This window comes from Macaca thibetana, chromosome 11, assembly GCF_024542745.1.
Source record: "Macaca thibetana thibetana isolate TM-01 chromosome 11, ASM2454274v1, whole genome shotgun sequence".
NCBI lineage: Eukaryota > Metazoa > Chordata > Mammalia > Primates > Cercopithecidae > Macaca > Macaca thibetana.
The window spans coordinates 49,448,541-49,471,219 of record NC_065588.1 but is presented as its reverse complement, the minus strand read 5'-3'; the positions used below and the strand labels follow the sequence as shown (position 1 = coordinate 49,471,219).

Below are 22,679 nucleotides of genomic sequence, written 5' to 3'. Positions count from 1 at the left end.
TTTTTTTTTTAAACAAGATATGGCCGGGTATGGTGGCTCAGGCCTATAATCCTAGCACTTTGTGAGGCTGAGGTGGGAGAATCGCTTGAGCCCGGGAGTTCAAGACCAGCCTGGGCAACATAGCAAGACCCATCTCTAAAAAAAAAATTTTTTTTTTTAATTAGCCAGACATGATGGTGTACACCTGTGGGCTCAGCTGTTTCAGAGGAGGTGGTAAAATTGCTTGGGCCCAGAGGGTTGAGGCTGCAGTGAGCTGTGATTGCATCAGCACTCCAGCCTGAGTAACAGCGTGAGAATTTATCTCAAAAAAGTGAAATAAAAAGATGGTAAGAGAGGAACAATTTTTTTTCCCCTGAAAACCTTTAATGGGAGAGAAAAAGCAGAATCACCCTATAATCAATTTTACTTTGGTGACATTGAAACAAAATGGACACGGATTGGATCTTGAGACCAGAGCCTTATGTAATTATCAATCTCGAAAAATCTTAACATGCACACAAAGATTTTTCTTCTGAAATTTAAACAATAGAAAAGTTAATGATAATGACAACTAACCAGCAACCAAACCACTGCATGTCCTGTGGTTTTCTTACTGTCTTACATAAAAACATCCATTTAACGTTTTTTTTTGGGCAGGGGACAGAGTCTCGCTCTGTCACCCAGGCTGGAGTGCAGTGGCGCAATCTCGGCTCACTGCAAGCTCCGCCTCCCAGGTTCACGCCATTCTCCTGCCTCAGCCTCCCAAGTAGCTGGGACTACAGGTGCCTGCAGCCATGCCCGGCTAATTTTTTGTATTTTTAGTAGAGATAGGGTTTCACCGTGTTAGCCAGGATGGTCTCGATCTCCTGACCTCATGATCCACCTGCCTCGGCCTCCCAAAGTGCTGGGATTACAGGCGTGAGCCACTGAGCCCAGCCAACTTTTTTTTTTTTTTTTGAGACGGAGTTTCACTCTTGTTGCCCAAGCTGGAGTACAATGGCATGATCTCTGCTCACTGCAACCTCCGCCTCCCGGGTTCAAGTGATTCTCTGGTCTCAGCCTACCGAGTAGCTGGGATTACAGGTGCATGCTACCATGCCCGGCTAATTTTTGTATTTTTAGTAGAAATGGGGTTTCACCATGTTGGCCAGGCTAGTCTCAAACTCATGACCTCAAGTGATCCATCCGCCTCGGCTTCCCAAAGTGCTGGGATTACAGGCGTGAGCCACCGTGCCCAACCCATCCATTTAACATTTAAAATCCTAGCTGATACTGTTTCTCAATCACTTTTTGGGAAAGAGACATTTAGCTACACAAGTTATTAAGGACAAGTGGCAAGTCTACCAGAACTTTTTGTTATTTCCAATTCCTAAAAATATCATTTATGGAAACAGTAATGTGGCCATGTAAAAGTCATCCAAAGTTATTTGAAGAGCAAATACAGACTGTACGAACCATAGCAAAAGAACATCCAAATCTCCGACGCAATTCTTTTGACCATTTGGAGAAAAAAAGCCTTTCATAAATTGCTAGTAATTCGCCTATAAAGTTGTTATTCTCATTATGAATGGTATTTTAATTTCCTCTAATAGTAGAATTTTTGACACCTTCAATGTAAACTCCAAACTCTACTCTTAAAGGATTCTGTGTATCTGCAAAATGTCTCAAATATAGAAAAAAAAAAAGCCTTACTCGAAGCAAAGCCAGAAAGCAAAAACAAAAATAAAATCTTCAAATTCCTTGAATCATCTCCATTTGAGAAATATTTTAAAGAGAAGGCCAGAAGAACAGAACATAAAATCAGTTAATCACTTGTTTTTTTTTTTTTTTTTTTTCTTTCAACTTTATAAAACTGATGTTTCTTTTCTCCTTTCCCAAAATTCAGCCTCAGACTCTCTGGATTCAATAAAGTTACACTCTATATTTTAATTATTTATTTTTAAAGTTTCTGTCTCATCTAACTGGAATGTAAGCTCTGAGAGCAGAGAGCTTACATTTTGCTACCTCCCAAAATACTGCCTGGTGCTTACGAGGTGGTTGCTTTGTTGAGTGAATGGTTCATGAGCTTCGGAAACTAGCTGGTTTGCTCTCAGTCATACAACTTTTTAAAAACTAAAATAAAATTGAGACAGGGTCTGGCTATGTTGCCCAGGCTGGTCTCAAACTCCTGGGCTCAAAGCAACTCTCCAGCCTCAACCTTCCAAGGGCCAGGATTCCCGGCAGAGCTGCTGCACCCAACCGTTCACACAACTTGTAAGTGGTGGAGTCAGAAACTAAACTCAGACCATCTTGCTCTGGTTCTTAACTATGGATCTGACCAGCTTCTGTTGACAGGTGTATCTAATTCATAGGTGTGTCCGTTAGGACTGTACACCTTAATAGCCTTAGTAGGCCGGGCGCGGTGGCTCAAGCCTGTAATCCCAGCACTTTGGGAGGCCGAGACGGGCGGATCACGAGGTCAGGAGATCGAGACCATCCTGGCTAACACGGTGAAACCCCGTCTCTACTAAAAATACAAAAAACTAGCCGGGCGCGGTGGCGGGCGCCTGTAGTCCCAGCTACTCGGGAGGCTGAGGCAGGAGAATGGCGTAAACCCGGGAGGCGGAGCTTGCAGTGAGCTGAGATCCGGCCACTGCACTCCAGCCTGGGTGACAGAGCAAGACTCCGTCTCAAAAAAAAAAAAAAAAAAATAGCCTTAGTAGCCTAACCTTAATAGCATAAATTATTAACCATGTGCTGTGGATCTACTGCTTGCAGGAAGGTTGAGGCCATTCCCAGGTTTAGTCACCCATCTTGCCCTTGGTCTGGGGAAATGATATTTCCCTCAAATAGGAAAATAAAGGCATTGGAAACGCCTGAGTGGGTTGCAATGTTAGAATTATTTTTTGTTGTCGTTTGGTTTTGATTTTGGTTTCGGTAAGAGCAAAGGCATCAAAGTATCCTAGTCTCTAGCACCTAGGGACCAGCCTCCCCTTGCCTGGGGAAGGAAGATGGTGCCCTTCACAGGGTGGAAGGCCAGGACCTGGGAAGGTAAGAAGCTGGGTGGGGTACCTATGATGTCATAGCAGCTCTCTGAGGTTGAGAGTAAGAGCCCTTTTAAGAAAGTAGATAAATCCCAGCTACTCAGGAGGCTGAGGTAGGAGAATCGCTTGAACCTGGGAGTTGGAGGTTGTGGTGAACCAAGATCGCACCATTGCAACCCAGTCTGGGTAACAAGTGCGAAACTCTGTCAAAAAAAAAAAAAAGTAGATAAAAGAGAACAAGCTAAAGTCAGAATTTGACTGGACACTTGGAACTGTCCTTATACACCCTAGTCCTCATTTGGCTCTTTCTCTTCTGTTTATGTGCCTTTTAAAAACCTTTTTTATAGCATCCTTCAATAGCTCAGCTGGTACAGCAGAGGACTATAGTCAACATCTTTTTATTTTGAAATAATTTCAAACTTATAGAAAAGTTGCATTCTTGTAATTATTCTTAGTTACAGATACCTCCCATATACTCTTTACCCAGATTTATCCATTTCTCACATTTTGACAAATTTGCTTTGTCATTCTCTCTCTAAATGCATTATACTCATTTTTTTCTGAGTCATTTGAGAGTCAGTGCATATATTATGACCCTTTATCTCTTAATACTATAATGCCTATTTCTCAATAGCAAGAATATTCTCTTAAATAATCATGGTACAGGTTTAGCCGGATGTAGTGGCATATTCCTGTAATCCCAGGTACTTGGGAGGCTGAGGCAGGAGAATCCCTTAAACCCTGGAGGTGGAGGTTGCAGTGAGCCGAGATCACGCCACTGCACTCCAGCCTGGGCGACAGAGTGAGACTCTGTCTCAAAAAAAAAAGGCTAGGCAAGGTGGCTCACACTTGCAATCCCAGCGCTTTGAGAGGCTGAGGTGGGAGTATCCCTTGACTCCAGGAGTTCAAAATCAGCCTGGACAACACAGCAAGACCCTATTTCTATAAAAACATAAAAAATAAGTTAGCCCAGCATGGTGGCATGCTCCTATAGTCCCAGCTACTCGGGAGGCTGAGGTGGGAGGATTGCTTGAGCCTAGGAGTTTGAAGCTGCAGGGAGCTATGATTGAGCCACTGCACTCCATCCTGGGCAACAGAGCAAGACCCTGTCTCTAAAATTAACAAAATATATATTATGGTACAATGATCAAATACAGGAAATTTAACATTGACATTATAAAGTTCATATTCCACCATTGTCAACTGTCCCAATAACATCCTTGGTAGCACTTCCCCCTCCAGCACAAGGCCCAGTTCCCCAGCATGGATTGCATTTTGTTGTCATTGCTGTTTGTCTCCTTTGATCTAAAATACTTCCTCAGCCTGTCTTTGTCATTAATGACACTGACATTAAAAAAAAAATATGGGCCAGCTATTGTATAGAATGTTCATCAATTTGTGTTTTCCTGATGTTTGCTCATGACCGGGTTTAAGTTATGCATCTGACCTGAAATACGACATAAATTGTGTTGTGTTCTTTTAAGGGAAAGCCCAACCCAAGCCCTACAATGTCTACCTGCTCCTTACTGGTGATGTTAATTTAATCAAGGTCGAACTTGCTAATGATGTTGTCTGGTTTCTCCATGATATATAGTTACTATTTTGTAACTTGCGAACTTGTAACAATTTGTAAATAATCTGTAGGGAGACGCTTTGAGATCATGCAAATAACCCTGCCCAGTTCAGCTTTCCCCACCTAGATTTAGCATTGAGGTAGGAAGCGGGACTCGATTCCAGAGGCAGGGCTTGGGCACTGGACCAAATTGAAGATTAGCTAAAACAGGAATGGGGCAGAAGCAGCTTTCCATAAGACACACACCCCCAAGTGTGCCATGTCAGTTTACCATTGCCATGGCAACAACACCTAGGAGTTACCACCCTTTCCCATGGTAACGACCCGATGACCCAAAAGTTACTAATTCCCTAGAAATTTCTGCATAAACCACTCCTTAATCTACGTGTAATTAAAAGTAGGTGTGAATATGACTGCAGAGCTGCCCTAAGCTGCTACTCTCAGCACACTGCTGATGGGGTAGCCCTGCTCTGCAGAGCAGTCACAGAGCTGTAACACTGTCACTTCAATAAGGCTGTTTTCTTCTACCCTACCACCAGCTTGCCCTCTTTCCTGGGTGAAGCCACAGACCCTCATGGGCTAAGCCCTACTATGGGACTTGCCTGCCCTGCATCAGTATCCATTCATGATTTTGCTCTAGCCAACTATTTATGTATTTGTTTGTTTGTTTATTGAGATAGAGTCTCACTCTGTCACCCAGGCTGCAGTGCAGTGGCGCAGTCTCGGCTCACTGTAAGCTCCGCCTCCCGGGCTCAAGTGATTCTACTGCTTCAGCCTCCGAAGTAGCTGGGACTGAGGGCGTGCACCACCATGCCCGGCTATTTTTTTTTTTTTTTAATTTTTAGTAGAGATGGGGTTTCACCATGTTGGCCAGGCTGGTCTCGAACTCTTGACCTCAAGTCATCCACCCACCTCGGCCTCCCAAAGTGCTGGGATTACAGGTGTGAGCCACTGCACCCAGCCCCTGGCCAATTTTTATCATAATTGTTGCACAATGGTGATTTTCTAACTCCAGCATTCCCTCTGTTTTTATCATTTGGCGTTAGACTATAAAAAAGAGCCCTCCTCGCTCCTTTTTGATTCATGTGTATTATCAATATGGACTCTGGTTTTATTCAATAGATTATAATTAATTTCAGTTCTTATTTTAATGCTCAAATTATTCCAGTTTTGACCAGAGGGAGCCCCTTTAATCTGGCTTCCATGTCTTTTAAAAAATTTGTGTGTGTGTGTGTGTGTGTGTGTGTGTGTGTGTGTGTGTGAAGACAGGATCTCATGATGTTGCCCAGGCCAGTCTCCAACTCCTGGCCTTAAGTGATCCTGCCACCTTGGCCTCCCAAAGTGCTGTGACTACAGGCATGAGTCACCTGGCACTTCCATGTCTTTTGACATTATTATTATTACTTTTTTTGAGACACAGTCTAGCTCTGTCACTTAGGCTGACATGCAGTGGCGCGATCTTGGCTCACTGCAACCTCTGCCTTCTGGGTTCAAACAGTTCTCCTGCCTCAGCCTCCTGAGTAGCTGGGATTACAGGTACCCGCCACCACGCCTGGCTAATTTTTTTTTTTTTTTTTTGCTTGTTTGTTTGTTTTTGAGACGGGGTCTCACTCTGTCGCCCAGGCTGGAGTGCAGTGGCACAATCTCGGCTCACTGCAAGCTCCACCTCCTGGGTTCATGCCATTCTCCTGCCTCAGCCTCCCGAGTAGCTGGGACTACAGGCGCCCACCACCACACCTGGCTAATTTTTTGTTTTCATATTTTCAGTAGAGATGGGGTTTCACCGTGTTAGCCAGGATGGTCTCCATCTCCTGACCTCATGATCCGCCTGCCTCGGCCTCCCAAAGTGCTGGGATTACAGGTGTGAGACACCGCACCTGGCCAATTTTTGTATTTTTTAGTACAGATGGGGCTTCACCATGTTGGCCAGGCTGGTCTCAAACTCCTGACCTTAAGTGATCCAACCACCTTGGCCTCCCAAAGTGCAGGCATTACAGGTGTGAGCCACCGCACCCAGCCAACATTACTTTTTTTTTTCCCAGCACTGCCTTATTTCCTGGCACAACAAAAATGTTTCAGGCTAATCTTTCTCCTTGTCTGCCCCAGTCTTGAGATCAACCAGGTCTTCAGAAAGCTCTGATTCCTTTTAGCAGAGAACAGTATTTAGAAAACACAATCTAGGCACCAGATGTGTTCATTGCTACTGAGTATGTTCAGTACTCTTAAAATTTAAACTAACATCCTTTTGGATCTCCCAACCCATCTTAGCTATGCTAAGGGAAATGATGGGCCATAGCCTAAAAAGGAGGAAGTGATGTTTCCCTGGGACTCGAAGAGGAGCCGCAAGGAGAGTGGCTGATAACAGAGGGATGGGGAGGGGGATGAGGCACAGAGCTGCGGTGCCTGATTGATCCACCCTTCCTTTCTTTTTTTTTTTTTTAAGGAGTCTCGCTCTGTTGCCCAGGCTGGAGTGCAGTGGCGCGATCTTGGCTCACTACAACTTCTGCCTCCTGGGTTCAAGCGATTCTCTTGCCTCAGCCTCCCAAGTAGCTGGGACTACAGGCATGTGCCACCATGCCCGGCTAATTTTTTGTATTTTTAGTAGAGATGGGGTTTCACTGTGTTAGCCAGCATGGTTCTGACCTCGTGATCTGCCCGCCTCAGCCTCCCAAAATGCTGGGATTACAGGCATGAGCCACTGTGCCCAGCTGACCCACCCTCCTTTCTAGAGTTTTAAAATGTTAAGTGGAGGAACTTGGAGGTTGGGTTTTTTGTTTGTTTGTTTGTTTTTTGAGACCGAGTTTCACTGTTGTTGCCCAGGCTGGAGTGCAGTGTCCTTGGTTCACTGCAACCTCCGCCTCCCGGGTTCAAGTGATTCTCCTGCCTCAGCCTTTCTGAGTAGCTGGGATTACAGGCATGTGCCACCACGCCTGGCTAATTTTGTATTTTTAGTAGAGACGGGGTTTCTCCATGTTGGTCAGGCTGGTGTCGAACTCCTGACCTCAGATGACCCGCCCACCTCAGCCTCCCAAAGTGCTGGGATTTCAGGTGTGAGCCACCGCACCGGGCTGGAGGTTGGGTTTTGTATAAAGATGGCAGTGTTTTCACAATGATTTTCATTTTTCACCCCTGATTTAGCATTAGCATTACAAGTTTCATAGAATTATGGCCTGTGGAGTTGACAGGCCGGCACAAGTACTTCTCTGGGATAATATTGGCCTTTAGGCAACTTTTCAACGCGTAGTTTACAAGTAAGGCAGCTGAGGCTGCACAAAGCTAAGGTTCTTGACAAGGTCACAAAAGTGTCTGTTTCTTAAGCAAAAGATGTATTTTATTTCAAAGAGGAAAATGATTTGTTTGTATAAACCACCAGGCGAGGTGGCTCACGTCCGTAATTGCAGCACTTTGGGAGCCCGAGGTGGCTCACGCCTGTAATCGCAGCACTTTGGGAGGCCGAAATGGGTGGATCACTTGAAGCCAGGAGTTCGAGACCAGCCTGGTCAACATGGTAAAACCCCGTCTCTACCATAAATACAAAAATTAGCCTAGATCGTACCACTGTGCTCCAGCCTGGGTGGCAAAACAAAACAAATCAAGACAAAACACCCCAAAAAACACCACTTTTAGGCCAGGTGCGGTGGCTCACGCCTGTAATCACAGCCCTTTGGGAGGCAGAGGTAGGTGGATCACCTGAGGTCGAGTGTTCAAGATCAGCCTGACGAACATGGCGAAACCCCATCTCTACTAAAAATACAAAATTAGCCAGGCGTGGTGGCAAATGCCTGTAATCCCAGCTACTCAGGAGGCTGAGGCAGGAGAATCGCTTGAACCCAGACGGTAGAAGTTGCGGTGAGCCGAGATCATGCCATTGTCCAGCCTGGGCAACAAGAGCGAAACTCTGTGTCATAACACCCCTCCGCCTTTTTGTTTTTATTTTTGGTTTTTTTGCTTTTTTTTAGAGAAAGGGTCTTGCTTTGTTACCCTGGCTGGAGTGCAGTGACGCAATCATAGCCCACTGCTGCCTCCAACTCCTGGGCTCAAGCAATCCTCCCACCTCAGACTCCCAGGTAGCTCTAGGACTATAGGTGAATGCTACCAGGTCCAGCTAACATTTCTTTATTTCATCCCAACAAATGCAATCATTCTGTATTTTCTTTTCTAGGCAACTTTGACAGCTCTTCAGATCCAGTTTCTACATATTACAGGGTCCAGTCAGTCTGATGACCCACTTTTGAAAATATTCCTGGAGTTCACTTTTAGCAAATTCTCCAGTGCCAACATAATTAGCTCGCACACTTTCTTAATTTGTAGCATGTTATTTTTAGCTTTTCTTATAACAACATACATTTTTAAGTTAGCTCAGGAGTTGAAGTGTTTTTTAATGTCAAATGGAGGTGGTTTGGGTGCTGTTCCCATCTACCAGGGTAAATAGACTTGAGGATTATGTACAGCAAGTATTGACACTGAGATTTTCTCTAGGGGAAGATTTTAAATTACAAATTCAATTTCTTTAATAGATTATGGCTATTCAGGGCCGGGCGCGGTGGCTCACGCCTGTAATCGCAGCACTTTGGGAGGCTGAGGCAGACGGATCACGACGTCAGGAGATCGAGACCTTCCTGCCTAACATGGTACTAAAAAATAAAAAAATTAGCTGGGCGTGGTGGCGGGCGCTTGTAGTCCCTGCTACTAGGGAGGCTGAGGCAGGAGAATGGCATGAACCCGGGAGGTGGAGCTTGCAGTGAGCCAAGATCGCGCCATTGCACTCCAGTCTGGCCAAAAGGCGAGACTCTGTCTCAAAGAAAAAAAAAAAAAAAAAAAAAAAAAGATAATGGCTATTTAGGACTATTTCTTCTTGAGTAAACTTTGGTAGTTTTTGTCTGTTAAGAAATTTGTTTTGGCAGCCCGGAACGGTGGCTCATGCCTGTTATCCCAGAACTTTGGGAGGCTGAGATGGGTGGATTGCTTTGAGCTCAGTAGTTTGAGACCAGCCTGGGCAATATGGGAAAACGTCATCTCTACAAAAAAAAAAAAAAAAAAATTATGTATATATATATATAATTAGTCAGGCTTTGGTGGCTTATACCTGTAATCCCAGCAACACAGGAGGCTGAGGCTGGAGAATCACTTGAGCCCAGGAAACAGAGGTTGCAGTGAGCTGAGATCACATCATTGCACTTCAGCATAGGTGACAGCGTGAGATCCTGTTTCAAAAAAAAAAAAAGAAAGAAATTTGTTTTGGGGATACTGCCTATGAGGTAGCCCTGTTCCATAAGAAGCAGTTAAAAAAAAAAATCTGTTTCTTTTCTTTCCTTTTTTTTTTTTTTGAGATGGGGTCTCACTCTGTCTCCCAGGCTGGTCTCAAACTCCTGGGCTCAGGTAGTTCTTCCATCTCAGCTTCCTGAGTACCTGAGACTACGGGAGCATGCTGTCATGCCTGGCTTTTTTTTTTTTTTTTTTTAGAAATGGGGTTTCACTTTGTTGCCCAGTCTCCAACTTCTGGCCTTAAGCGATCCTACCCCTTAACTCTCCCAGGAGCTGAGATTACAGGCGTGAGCCACCAAACCTGTCCAGAAATTTGTCTATTTCATCTAAGTTTCAGGATTTATTGACATAAACTTGTTTCCTTATAATGCTTTTAGTTCTATAGAACCTATATTGTCCTTTTTCTCATTTCTGATATTAATTATTTGTGTTTTCTCCCTTTTTTTTTCCTGTTCATTTTAGTGAGAGGTTTATTGCTGTGATGGTAAATTTTTTTTTTGTAGGGATGATGTGTTTTATTTATTTAAAAAAAAATTTTTTTTTTTTTTTTTGGAGATGGAGTCTTGTCTATTTCCCAGGCTGGAGTACAGTGGCATGATCTCGGCTCACTGCAACCTGTGCCTCCTGGGTTCAAGCAATTCCCCAGCTTCTGCCTCCTAAGTAGCTGGGACTGCAGGCGCATGCCACCACACCCGGCTAATTTCTGTATTTTGTTTTAGTAGAGACGGGGTTTCACTGTGCTGGCCAGGTTGGTCTTGAACTTCTGACCTCAAGTGATCTGCCCACCTCAGCCTCCCAAAGCACTGGGATTACAGGCCTGAGCCACCATGCCTGGCCTGGGATGGTGTTTTGCTATGTTGGCCAGGCTGGGCTCAAATTAACCTCCTGCCTCAGCTTCCCAAAGTGCTGGGATTAAGGACATGAGCCCTCATGTCTGGCCTTGATGGCTGATGTTATATATCAACTGGCCTAGGTTAGAGAGCTGGTAGATGTTATTTCTGGGTGTGTCTGTGAGGCTGTCTCTAGAAGAGCTTGCATTTGAATTGGTGGACTGAGGAAAGAAGATCTGCCCTCATCAATGTGCAGGCATCATCCAATCACTGAGGGCTCAATAGAACAAAAAGGTGAAGAAAGGGCACATTCTTTCTCATCATGAGCTGGGACATCAATCTTACGCCCTTGACACTCACTCAAGGACACCGGAGGTCCTGGTTCTCAGGACTTTGGACTCTGGGATTACACTATTTCCTGCCCTGGTTCTCAGGCCTTTGGCCTCAGACTGGGAGCTATGCCACTGGCTGCCCTAGTTCTCATGCCCTTGGACTCTGATTGAATAACACCCCTAGCTTTCCTGATTCTCCAGCTTACAAATGGCATATCATGGGAATTCTTGACCTCCATAACTGTGCAAGCCAATTCTCATGATAAATCTCTTATATATTTACATATATCCTAATGGTTCTGTTTCTCTGGAGAATCCTGACTAATACAATTGCAATTGATCTTCTCAAAGAACCAGCCTTGGTTTTACTGTCTTCATTGTTATCTACTTAATTGATTTCTGCTTTAATCTACTATTTCCTTTATTCTGCTTATTTTGAGTATAATCTCCTCTTCTTTTCTAGTTTGTTAAGGTGGAAGCTGAGGACATTGGTTTTAGATTTTTCTTCTTTTCTTTTTTTTTTTTTTTTTTTTTTTTGAGACGGAGTCTCACTCTGTCGCCCAGGCCAGACTGCAGTGGCCGGATCTCAGCTCATTGCAAGCTCCGCCTCCCGGGTTTAGGCCATTCTCCTGCCTCAGCCTCCCGAGTAGCTGGGACTACAGGTGCCCGCCACCGCACCCAGCTAGTTTTTTGTATTTTTTAGTAGAGACGGGGTTTCACTGTGTTAGCCAGGATGGTCTCGATCTCCTGACCTTGTGATCCGCCCATCTCGGCCTCCCAAAGTGCTGGGATTACAGGCTTGAGCCACCACGCCAGGCCGTAAATTGGATTTTTAATTGGCAATACTGTTTATTTTTTTCAATTATACTTTATGTTCTAGGGTACATGTGCACAACATACGGGTTTGTTACATATATATACATGTGCCATGTTGGTGTGCTGCACCCATTAACTCATCATTTACATTAGGTATATCTCCTAATGCTATCCCTCCCCCCTCCCCCCACCCACAATAGGCCCGGGTGCGTGATGTTCCCCTTCCTGTGTCCAAGTGTTCTCCTTGTTCAGTTCCCACCTATGAGTGAGAGCATGTGGTGTTTGGTTTTCTGTTCTTGCGATAGTTTGCCGAGAATGATGGCTTCCGGCTGCATCCATGTCCCTACAAAGTCTCGCTCTGTCGCCCAGGCTGGAATGCAGGTGGCACGATCTCGGCGATCTCGGCTCACTGCAAACTCCGCCTCCAGGGTTCACGCCATTCTCCTGCCTCAGCCTCCCGAGTAGCTGGTACTACAGGCGCCCACCACCACACCTGGCTAAATTTTTTGTATTTTTTTGGTAGAGACGGGGTTTCACGGTGTTAGCCAGGAAAGTCTTGATCTCCTGACCTCATGATCCACCCACCTCGGCCTCCCAAAGTGCTGGGATTACAGGCGTGAGCCACCACGCCCAGCGTTTTTTTTTTTTTTTTTTTTTTTTGAGACAAGAGTCTTGCTCTGTTGCCCAGGCTGGAGTGCAGTGGCACAATCTTGGCTCACATCCACCTCCCGGGTTCAAGAGATTCTCCTGCCTCAGCCTCCTTTGTAGCTGGGATTACAGGTGCCCACCACCACACCTGGCCAATGTTTGTATTTTTAGTAGAGATGGGGTTTCACCATGTTGGCCAGGCTGGTCTCAAACTCCTGACCTCTGAAAGTGCTGGGATTACAGGCGTGAGCCACAGCGCCCGGCCAGTATGTAGCTTCTAAAATCTTTGTAACTATCTTATTTAGGAACAAAATGGGAAAATGGGAGACAAGTTTGCCTGATTCAATTCCCAGCTTGACTTTTCCCTTTGGCGTAGTGTGTTTGGTGTCCTAAGATTTATTTTCCTTTCAGAATATTAACAGACTAAAAACTAAAAACTGCATTATCCTCTCAATAGATGCAGAAAAGACATTTAATAAAATCCAATACCCATTTTTTTTTTTTTTGATGTGGAGTCTTGCTCTGTGACCCAGGCTTGAGTGCAGTGTCATGATCTTGGCTCACTGCAACCTCCCGGGTTCAAGTGATTCTCCTGCTTCAGCCTCCTGAGTAGCTGGTGTTACAGGCACGTGCCACCACACGTGGCTGATTTTTGCATTTTTGGTAGAGATGTGGTTTCACCATGTTGGCCAGGCTGGTCTACGAACTCCTGACTTCAGGTGATCCACCCACCTCGGCCTCCCAAAGTGCTGGGATTACAGGTGTAAGCCACTGTGCCCAGCCCCGGTATCCATTCTTTTTTTTTTTTTTGAGAGGGAGTCTCCCTCTGTTGCCCAGGCTGGAGTGCAGTGGCCGGATCTCAGCTCACTGCAAGCTCTGCCTTCCAGGTTTACGCCATTCTCCTGCCTCAGCCTCCCGAGCAGCTGGGACTACAGGCACCCGCCACCTCGCCCGGCTAGTTTTTTGTATTTTTTAGTAGAGACGGGGTTTCACCGTGTTAGCCAGGATGGTCTCGATCTCCTGACCTTGTGATCCACCCGTCTCAGCCTCCTAAAGTCTGGGATTACAGGCTTGAGCCACTGCGCCCAGTATCCATTCTTAATGTAGGTTGAGCATTCCTAATCCAAAATCCAAACTCTGAAATGCTCTGACATTTGAAACTTATTTTTTTTCTTATCATACCCTGACTGGTCTGAAAATCTGAAACTTTTTGAGTAGACATGACTCGAAATGCTTATTGTAGCATTTCAGAATTCTGATTTTCTGATTAGGGATGCTCATATAAAGTATAATGCAAATATTCCAAAGTCCAAAAAATGTCTGAAATCCAAAACACTTCTGGTCCCAAGCATTTTGGATAAGAAATACTAAACATGTAAAAACATTTAGCTGGCCAGGCAGTGGCTCACACCTGTAATCCCAGCACTTTGGGAGGCCGAGGTGGGAGGATCACTTGAGACAAGGAGTTCAAGACCAGCCTGGACAATGTGGTGAGATCTCATCTCTATCAAAAATTTTTTTTTTACTTTGGGAGGCCGAGACGGGCGGATCACGAGGTCAGGAGATCGAGACCATCCTGGCTAACACGGTGAAACCCCGTCTCTAATAAAAAATACAAAAAAAAAAACTAGCTGGGCGAGGTGGCGGGTGCCTGTAGTCCCAGCTACTCGGGAGGCTGAGGCAGGAGAATGGCGTGAACCCGGGAGGCGGAGCTTGCAGTGAGCCGAGATCTGGCCATTGCACTCCAGCCTGGGTGACACAGCAAGACTCCGTCTCAAAAAAAAAAAAAAAAAAAAAAAAAAAAATTTTTTTTTAATTAACAGTGTGTGGTGGTGTAAGTCTGTAGTCCCAGCTACTCTGGGGGCTAAGATGGGAGGATTGCTTGAGCCCAGGAGGTCAAGGCTACAGTGAGCTATTGTTGCACTACTGCACTCCAGTCTGGGCAACAGAGCAGCACTCTGTTTCAAAAAAAAAAAAAAAAAAATTCAGCTGTCTAGGAATAGAAAGCATAAAGGATTTGGCCTTGCCCAAGGAAAGGCCTGGCCATTGTCCCTGGTTCCTGAGAGGTAGCCTCTAAACCCATGGAATTCCCAAAGTGGTAAGAATATCTCTCAAGTTGGGCACTGTGGTGTGCACCCAGCTACTCAGGATGCTGAGGTGGGAGGATCACTTGAGCCCAGAAGTTTGAGGCTGCAGTAAGCTCTGATCACATCACTGCACTCCAGCCTGGGTGACAGACTGAAGCCCTGTCTCTTAAAAAAAAAAGATATATATATATCTTTGTTATTCATGTGGGCCCCTAAGATTACATCTGATAGTTTATGCCAATGAGGTGAATCAAGATGGGCTCCTTGGTGGATCTCACCATGATACCATCCTAACTTCCAGGGATAGGGGAGGGAGATGGGAGACTGAGTTCAACCATCATCATGCTTGTATAATGCAAACTCCAATAAAAACTCTGGACACTGAAGTTAGGACGGGCTTCCTGGATTTGCAACACTCCGTGTGTACTTTCACACATCGATGCTGAGAGGATAACATCTCCTGATGACAATGAAAGCTTTGCATTTGGAATCCTCCTAGACTCTGCTCTATGTGCCCCTTCCCATGGCTGATTTTAGAGTATCCTTTCCCTGGAATAAACTGTGACCATGAGAATAATAGGTAGCTTTCACTGAGTTCTCTCACTCCTTTTTTTTTTTTTTTTTTGAGATGGAGTCTCACTTTGTTGCCCAGGCTAGAGTGCAATGACATGATCTCAGCTCACTGCTCCGCCTCCTGGGTTCAAGCAATTCTCCTGCCTCAGCCTCCTGAGTAGCCGGGACTACAGGCATGTGCCACCACGCCCGGCTAATTTTTGTGTTTTTATTAGAGATGGGATTTCACCATGTTGGCCAGGCTGGTCTCGAACTCCTGAAGAAGGAAAATCTAAAACTGCCTTGGCCTCCCAAAGTGCTGGGATTACAGGCGTGAGTCACCACATCTGGCCTAAGTTCTGTCACTTCTTCAGTGAATTATGTGACCAGAGGGTGGTTTTGGGAAAACCCCAAACTTGCAGCTGCTCTCAGAAGTAAGGACAGTATTGTGGAGGACTGGGTTTGGCTAACTCGGGGGTAGAAGGCAACTTTCTCAACCTCATGGGAGCATATACAAAACAATAATCTCCAACTGTAAACACCTGTATTTGAAAAGTAGAAAGATCTCAAATCAATTAACTAACCTTCTACCCTAAGACACTGGAAAAAGAGCAAACTAAACCTAAAGCAAGAAGAATGAAGGAAAAACATATATTAGAGTTTAAATTAATGAAACAGGCAACAGAAAAACACTAAAGAAAATCAACAAAATGAATAGTTGGTCCTTTGAAAAGATCAACAAGGCTAGACTGATTAAGACAAAAACAGAGAAAGGCTGGGTATGGTGGCTCACATCTGTAATCCCAGTCCTCTGGGAGGCTGAGGTGGGAAGATCACTTGAGGCCAGGAGTTCAAGACCAGCCTGGGTGTGCTCTCTTTGGCAGCACATATACTAAAATTGGAACAATACACAGAAGATTAGCATGGCCCCTGCACAAGGATGATGTGTAAACTTTTGAAGTGTTCCATATTTTTTGAAATTTTAAAATTAAGAAAATGTATATGTATATATCTAAATTATAAAATTTAAAATACATATATACCTGTAAAAAAGTATATATATATATATATATATATATAAAATTATAACATTAAAATATGTATATATATTTGGGAGGCCAAGGCAGGTGGATTTCTTGGTGGAGTTTGAGACCAGCCTGGCCAACATAGTGAAACATGGTCTCTACTAAAAATACAAAAAAAAAGGCTGGGCGCAGTGGCTCATGCCTGTAATCCCAGCACTTTGGGAGGCTGAGGCGGGTGGATCACGAGGTCAGGAGATTGAGACCATCCTGGCTAACATGGTGAAACCCTGTCTCTACTAAAAATACAAAAAATTAGCTGGGTGCGGTGGCAGGCACCTGTAGTCCCAGCTACTTGGGAGGCTGAGGCAGGAGAATGGTGTGAACCCTGGAGGCAGAGCTTGCAGTGAGCCGAGATCATGCCACTGCACTCCAGCCTGGGCGACAGAGCGAGACTCTGCCTTAAAAAAAAAAAAAAATAATAATAATAATTTAGCTGGATGTGGTGACACATGCTTGCAATCCCAGCTACTCTGGAGGCTGAGGTGGGAAGATCACTTGAATACACACACACACACACACGCGCGCGCACACACACACACACACACACACACACACATATATATATATATATAGAGAGAGAGAGAGAGTCCATCGCTCCAAAAAAATGAAAAATAAAAAAATTAGCCAGTTATGATGACATGTACCTGTAGTCCTAGCTACCCGGGAGGCTGAGGCAGGAGGATTGCTTGAGTCCAGGAGTTCGAGGTTACAGTGAGCTCACACTACCACACTCCAGCCTGAGTGACAGAATGAGATCCTGTCTCTCTAAAACAAGAACAGAAACAAAAAACGGAGAAGACTCAAATTATACTAAACTCAGGAATGAAAGAGGGAGCATTACTACTGAACTTTCAAAAGTAAGGAAGGTTATAAGAGAATACTATAAATGACTATGCCAACCAATTAGGTACCTTAGATGAAATAGACAAATACCTAGAAAACCACAAACTACTGAAATTGGTTCAAGGAGAAATATAAATTCTGAATAGACCTATAATAAACAGAGAAAGAGTAATTGGATTAGTAATCTAAAAGCATTTCACAAAGAAAAGTGAAGATTTTAATGGTAAATTCTACAAAACATTAAAGACTTACCACCAATTCTTCACAAACTCTTCCAAAAAACAGAAGAGAGAATTCTTCTAAACTCATCCTATGAGGGCAGTATTAATCCTGATACCAAAACAAGGCAAAAACATCAGAAGAAAACTATATACCAATATGTCTTATGAATTTAGATGCAAAAATCCTGAACTAGCAAACCAAATTCAGCAACATATAAAAAGGGTTGGCCAGACACAGTGGCTTACACCTGTAATCCCAGCACTTTGGGAGGCCGAGGCAGGCGGATCATGAGGTCAAGAGATCAAGACCATCCTGGCCAACATGGTGAAACCCTGTCTCAACTAAAAATACAAAAAAATTAGCTGGGTGTGGTGGTGCACGCCTGTACTCCCAGCTACTAGGGAGGCTGAGGCAGGAGAATCACTTGAACCCAGGAGGCGGAGGTTGCAGTGAGCCGAGATCATGCCACTACACTCCAGCCTGGCAACAGAGCAAGAGTCTGTCTCAAAACAAAAAAAAAAAAAAAAAAAAAAAAAAAAAAGAGTTACATACCATGACAAAGTAGGATTTGTCTCAGAAATGCAAGGTTGGTTTGACATCCAAAATCAATTAATGTATTATGCCATATCAATAGAATAGAGGACAAAAACCACATTTCAATGTGGTCTGTTGATGACCTCAATACATACAGCCTGGCCAGGATGGTGAAACCCTGTCTCTACTAAAAATACAAAAAAAAAAAAAAATTAGCTGGGCATGGTGATGAGCACCTGTAATCCCAGCTACTCGGGAGGCTGAGGCAGGAGAATCACTTGAACCTGGGAGGTGGAGGTTGCAGTGAGCTGAGATCGTGCCACTGCACTCCAGCATGAGCAACAGAGTGAGACTCCATCTCAAAAAAAAAAAAAAGGCCGGGCGCGGTGGCTCACGCCTGTAATCCCAGCACTTTGGGAGGCCGAGGCGGGCGGATCACGAGGTCAGGAGATCGAGACCATCCTGGCTAACACGGTGAAACCCCGTCTACTAAAAATGCAAAAAATTAGCGGGCGAGGCGGCGGGCGCCTGTAGTCCCAGCTACTCGGGAGGCTGAGGCAGGAGAATGGCGTGAACCCGGGAGGCGGAGCTTGCAGTGAGCCGAGATCGCGCCATTGCACTCCAACCTGGATCGCGCCATTGCACTCCAACCTGGGCGACTAAGCGAGACTCTGTCTCAAAAAAAAAAAAAAAAAAAAAAAAAAAAAAAAGAAAAGAAAAGAAAAGAAAAAACTCAACAAACTAGATATAGAAGGGGATTCTTCTCAACCTGATAAAGGGTAGCTACAAAAACCCTCTGCTAATGTCACACCTAATGGTGAAATTCTAAATGTTTTCCCTCTGAGATCAGGAACAAGACAAGAATGTCTGCTCTCCCTACTTCTATTCAACACGGTACTGCAGGTTCTGTCCATGGCAATTAGGTAAGAAAATGAAATTTATTTCATATACAGCTGGGCATGGGGGCTCACATCTGTAATCCCAGCACTTTGGGAGGCAGAAATGGGTGGATCACTTGAGCCCAGGAGTTTAAGACCAGCCTGGGCAGCATAGTGAGACTTTGTCTCTATTTTTTAATAAATAAATAAATAAATAACAGATCAACATACAAATCAGTTGTGTTTCTACACATTAGAAATGAACGATCTAAAAATGAAATTAATAAAATAATTTTATTTACAAGGGCATCAAAAAGAATAAAATACTTAGGAATCAATTTAACAAAACAAATGTAGAATGTATACTCTGTTTTTTTGTTCTGTTTTGTTTTGAGACGGAGTCTTGTTCTGTCGCCAGGCTGGAGTGCAGTGGCACGATCTTGGCTCACTGCAACCTCCAACTCCCTGGTTCAAGCTCTTTTCCTGCCTCAGCCTCCCAAGTAGCTGGGATTACAGGCACATGCCACCACACCCAACTAATTTTTGTATTTTTAGTAGAGACAGGGTTTCACCATCTTGGCCAGGGTGGTCTCGATCTCCTGACCTTGTAATCCGCCTGCCTCAGCCTCCCAAAGTGCTGGGATTACAGGCGTGAGCCACCATGCCTGGCCAGAATGTATACTCTGAAAGCTACAACACATTGTGGAAATAAATTAAGGATCTAAATAAATGGAAGGACATTTCATGTTAGTGGATCTACAGAATGAACACAATCTCTATCACCACCCCAGTTGGCTTCTTTGCAGAAATTGACAAGTTGATCCGAAATTCATATGGAAATGCAAGAAACCCTTAATAGCCAAAACAATCTTGAAAAAAAAGAACAAACTTGGAGAACTCACACTTTCTGATTTCAAAATGTACTGTAAAACTACAGTAGTTTCAAGACAATTTCAAAAAAGACAAATAATCCAATTTAAAAATGGGCTAAGGATTTAAATAGACATTTCTCCAAAGAAGCTATACAAATGGCCAGTAAGCACATGACAAGATGCTTAACATCATTAGTTGTGAGGGAAATGCAAATCAAAACCACAATGAGATATCACTTCACATGGAGATGGCTATAATAAAAAAGAGATAATAACGAAGTGTTGGTGAGTATGTGGGAGGTTGGAACTCTCATACACTGCTGGCAGGATTATAAACCAGTGCAGCCACTTTGGAAAATGGTCTAGCAGTTCCTCAAATGATTAAATGTAGAATTATCATATGACCCAGTAATTCCACTTCCAGGTATATAGCCAAGAGAAATAAAAAACATTTGTTGAGGCAAAGAGTTATACACAAACATTCATAGCAGCTTTATTCAGAATAGACAAAAAAGTGGAAAAAACTCAATTCCATTACTGGTGAATGGGTATATAAAATGTGGTATATCCATACAATGGAGTAGAATTTGACAATAAGAAGGAACATCCAAGCACTTGTGAGTCGAAAAAAGAAATAAAGGACCGGGTGCGGTCTTTATTTCCATAGGCTCACACCTGTAGTCTCAACACTCTGGAAGGCAGAGGCAGCAAACTGCTTGGCTGGGGAGTCCGAGACGAATCTGGGCAACATAGTGAGACCTCTTTCTATTAAAAAAAAAATACAAAGAAGTTAGCCAGACATGGTGGTGCCCACGTTTAGTTGCAACGACTTGGGAAGCTGAGGTGGGAGGATAGTTTGAGCCTGGGAGGTCAAGGTTGCAATGAGCCATGATCAGACCATTGCACTCCAACCTGGGCAACAGAGGGAGACCTTATCTTGAAAAACAGAAAGATAAATGAAGTATGGTATATGCTAAAACATGATTGAATCTTCAAAACAGGTTAAGAAGAAGGCCATCTCAGAGGACCACATAAGGTATGATTTCATTTATTGGTTGACTGTCAGTTTTGAGACCGTGTCTCACTCTGTCACCAGGCTGGAGTGCAAGGCCCAATGTTGACTCACTGTAGTCTCGACCTCCTGGGCCCAGGTGATTCTCCCTCACTCAGCCTCTAGAGTAGCTGGGACCACAGGCATGTACCACCATGCTCAGCTAATTTTGTTTTAAGTAGAGACGGATTTTCACCATGTTGGCCAGGCTGGTCTTGAACTCCTGAGCTCAAGCAATCTCTCTGTCTCGGCCTCCCAAAGTGCTGCCAAAATGTGGCACCACGCACGGCACTTTTTTTTTTTTTTTTTTTCTGGACAGAGTTTCACTCTTGTTGCCCAGGCTAGAGTGCAATTGCACGATCTCGGCTCACCAAAACCTCTGCCTCCTGGGTTCAAGCGATTCTCCTGCCTCAGCCTCCCGAGTAGTTGGGATTACAGGCATGTGCCACCACCCCCGCTAATTTTGTAATTTCAGTAGAGACGGGGTTTTCTCCATGTTGGTCAGGCTGGTCTCGAACTCCCAATCTTAGGTGATCTGCCCACCTCGGGCTCCCAAAGTGTTGGGATTAGAGGTGTGAGCCACCGCGCCTTTTTTTGTTGTTGTTGTTAGACAGAGACTCCTTTTATCACCCAGGCTCGAGTGCAGTGGCACAATCTCAGCTCACCACAACCTCTGCCTCCCGGGTTCAAGCGATTCTCCTGCCTCAGCCTCTGGAGTAGCTGGGATCATGGGTGCGCACCACCATGCCCAGCTAATTTTTGTATTTTTAGTAAAAACAGGGTTTCGCCATGTTGGCCAGGCTGGTCTTGAACTCCCCACCTCAGCCTCCCAAAGTGGTGGGATTACAGGTGTGAGCCACAGTGCCCGACCTTGGCATATTCTTAAAAATTAATTAATTAATTTTGTTTTTGAAGACAAGGTCTCACTCTGTCACCCAGGCTGGAGTGCAGTGGCGCTATCATAGCTCACTGCAGCCTCAAACTCCTGGTCTCAAGCAGTTCTCCTGCCTCAGCCTTCTAAATAGCTGGGACTACAGATGTGGCCGCCATACCTGGCTAATTTTTTTTATTTTTGGTAGAGATGAGTTCTTGCTATGTTGGCCAGGCTTTTGTATTTTTAAAGAAGTCATAAATAGCATTATTACCTTGGTATATCATACTGGTCTTGTTGCTGTCACTTCACATTTAACTGGCTTTCCATCTTTCCTCCCTTCTCCCATAGTCTGGCTACACAGTGCATCCTTGAACTGTTAGCCCACAGGAGCAACATGCTTATTCCATCCACATCCCTAACACCATGTATTCCCAAGGTCAAAGTTCTGGTCCACAACCCTTCCCTATTGCAAGCCCCATGCTTGCAAAGGAATGCAAAGTAAACCAGGCCTCCCGGGACAGCTAGCTCCAGTGAAATGATGATGGAAAGCAGAAGCTTGTTGGTTGTCACTTTTCTGGACCTTGAAGGGAGAATCTTTTGACTTTTGCACAAGTTTTCATTTGTGTTTCCCAGTGTACTCTTGGTACGCTCTCGCTGGTCCTGTTGGTTCCCCAGCTCTTCTGACATTTCTGAGCCAATCTGGTCAGTCTCTTGGGTGGCCCGGCCCAGGCTTTCGGTGCCTTGGAGAAGCATTGCCCTTTGCGACTGTAGCCTATTCATATGCTCAATCTCTACAGCATATGTGCCATATTTCATGACTCCTTGGTCCCCAAGCATGGCTGCAAAGACACTTCTTGCCTCCAGGTGGAGTTAGGCAAGGTCCTTCTGTTAGTCTTGAAGCTTCGACATTATGGGGTTATGGAAAGATAGGGGTACATAATGTAATTCCTCCTCCATCTGTGCCAGCATTTTGTTTGCTTCCTGTTGCTTTTCATCAAAATCTCTGATCAACTTCTCCTGGGTCCCTGCCATATCCAGCAGCCACTTGTACACCCCTCGGAGGCACATCTCGTGCAGCTGCTCAAAATGCTCCGAGGAGGTGGTGGAGAGGGGCATGGCGCAGGCGGTGCTTGAGCAGCGCCCATCAAGATTCTGGGTGCTGGGCCCGCTCCTAGCTTGGCAGTCAGCAGCCCTGGCCTGTAACCATCACCACCA

The 22,679-nt window shown here is 44.6% G+C and overlaps 2 protein-coding genes and 1 non-coding gene across 3 annotated transcripts in view; 2 read left to right on the top strand and 1 right to left on the bottom strand.

The window, feature by feature from the left end:
• Positions 1 to 22,679, top strand: part of SPRYD3 (SPRY domain containing 3) — a 99,264-nt gene that overhangs the window by 15,376 nt on the left and 61,209 nt on the right. The gene's annotated exons all lie outside the window — the stretch shown is intronic.
• On the top strand, positions 15,974 to 16,080 carry LOC126931960 (U6 spliceosomal RNA). The gene has a single exon (XR_007718055.1). It is a non-coding gene; the product is annotated as a U6 spliceosomal RNA (small nuclear RNA).
• Positions 21,765 to 22,580, bottom strand: LOC126931603 (vesicle transport through interaction with t-SNAREs homolog 1B-like). The gene is given in 1 exon segment (XM_050749996.1): positions 21,765 to 22,580. A coding segment is annotated over 1 exon segment (816 nt).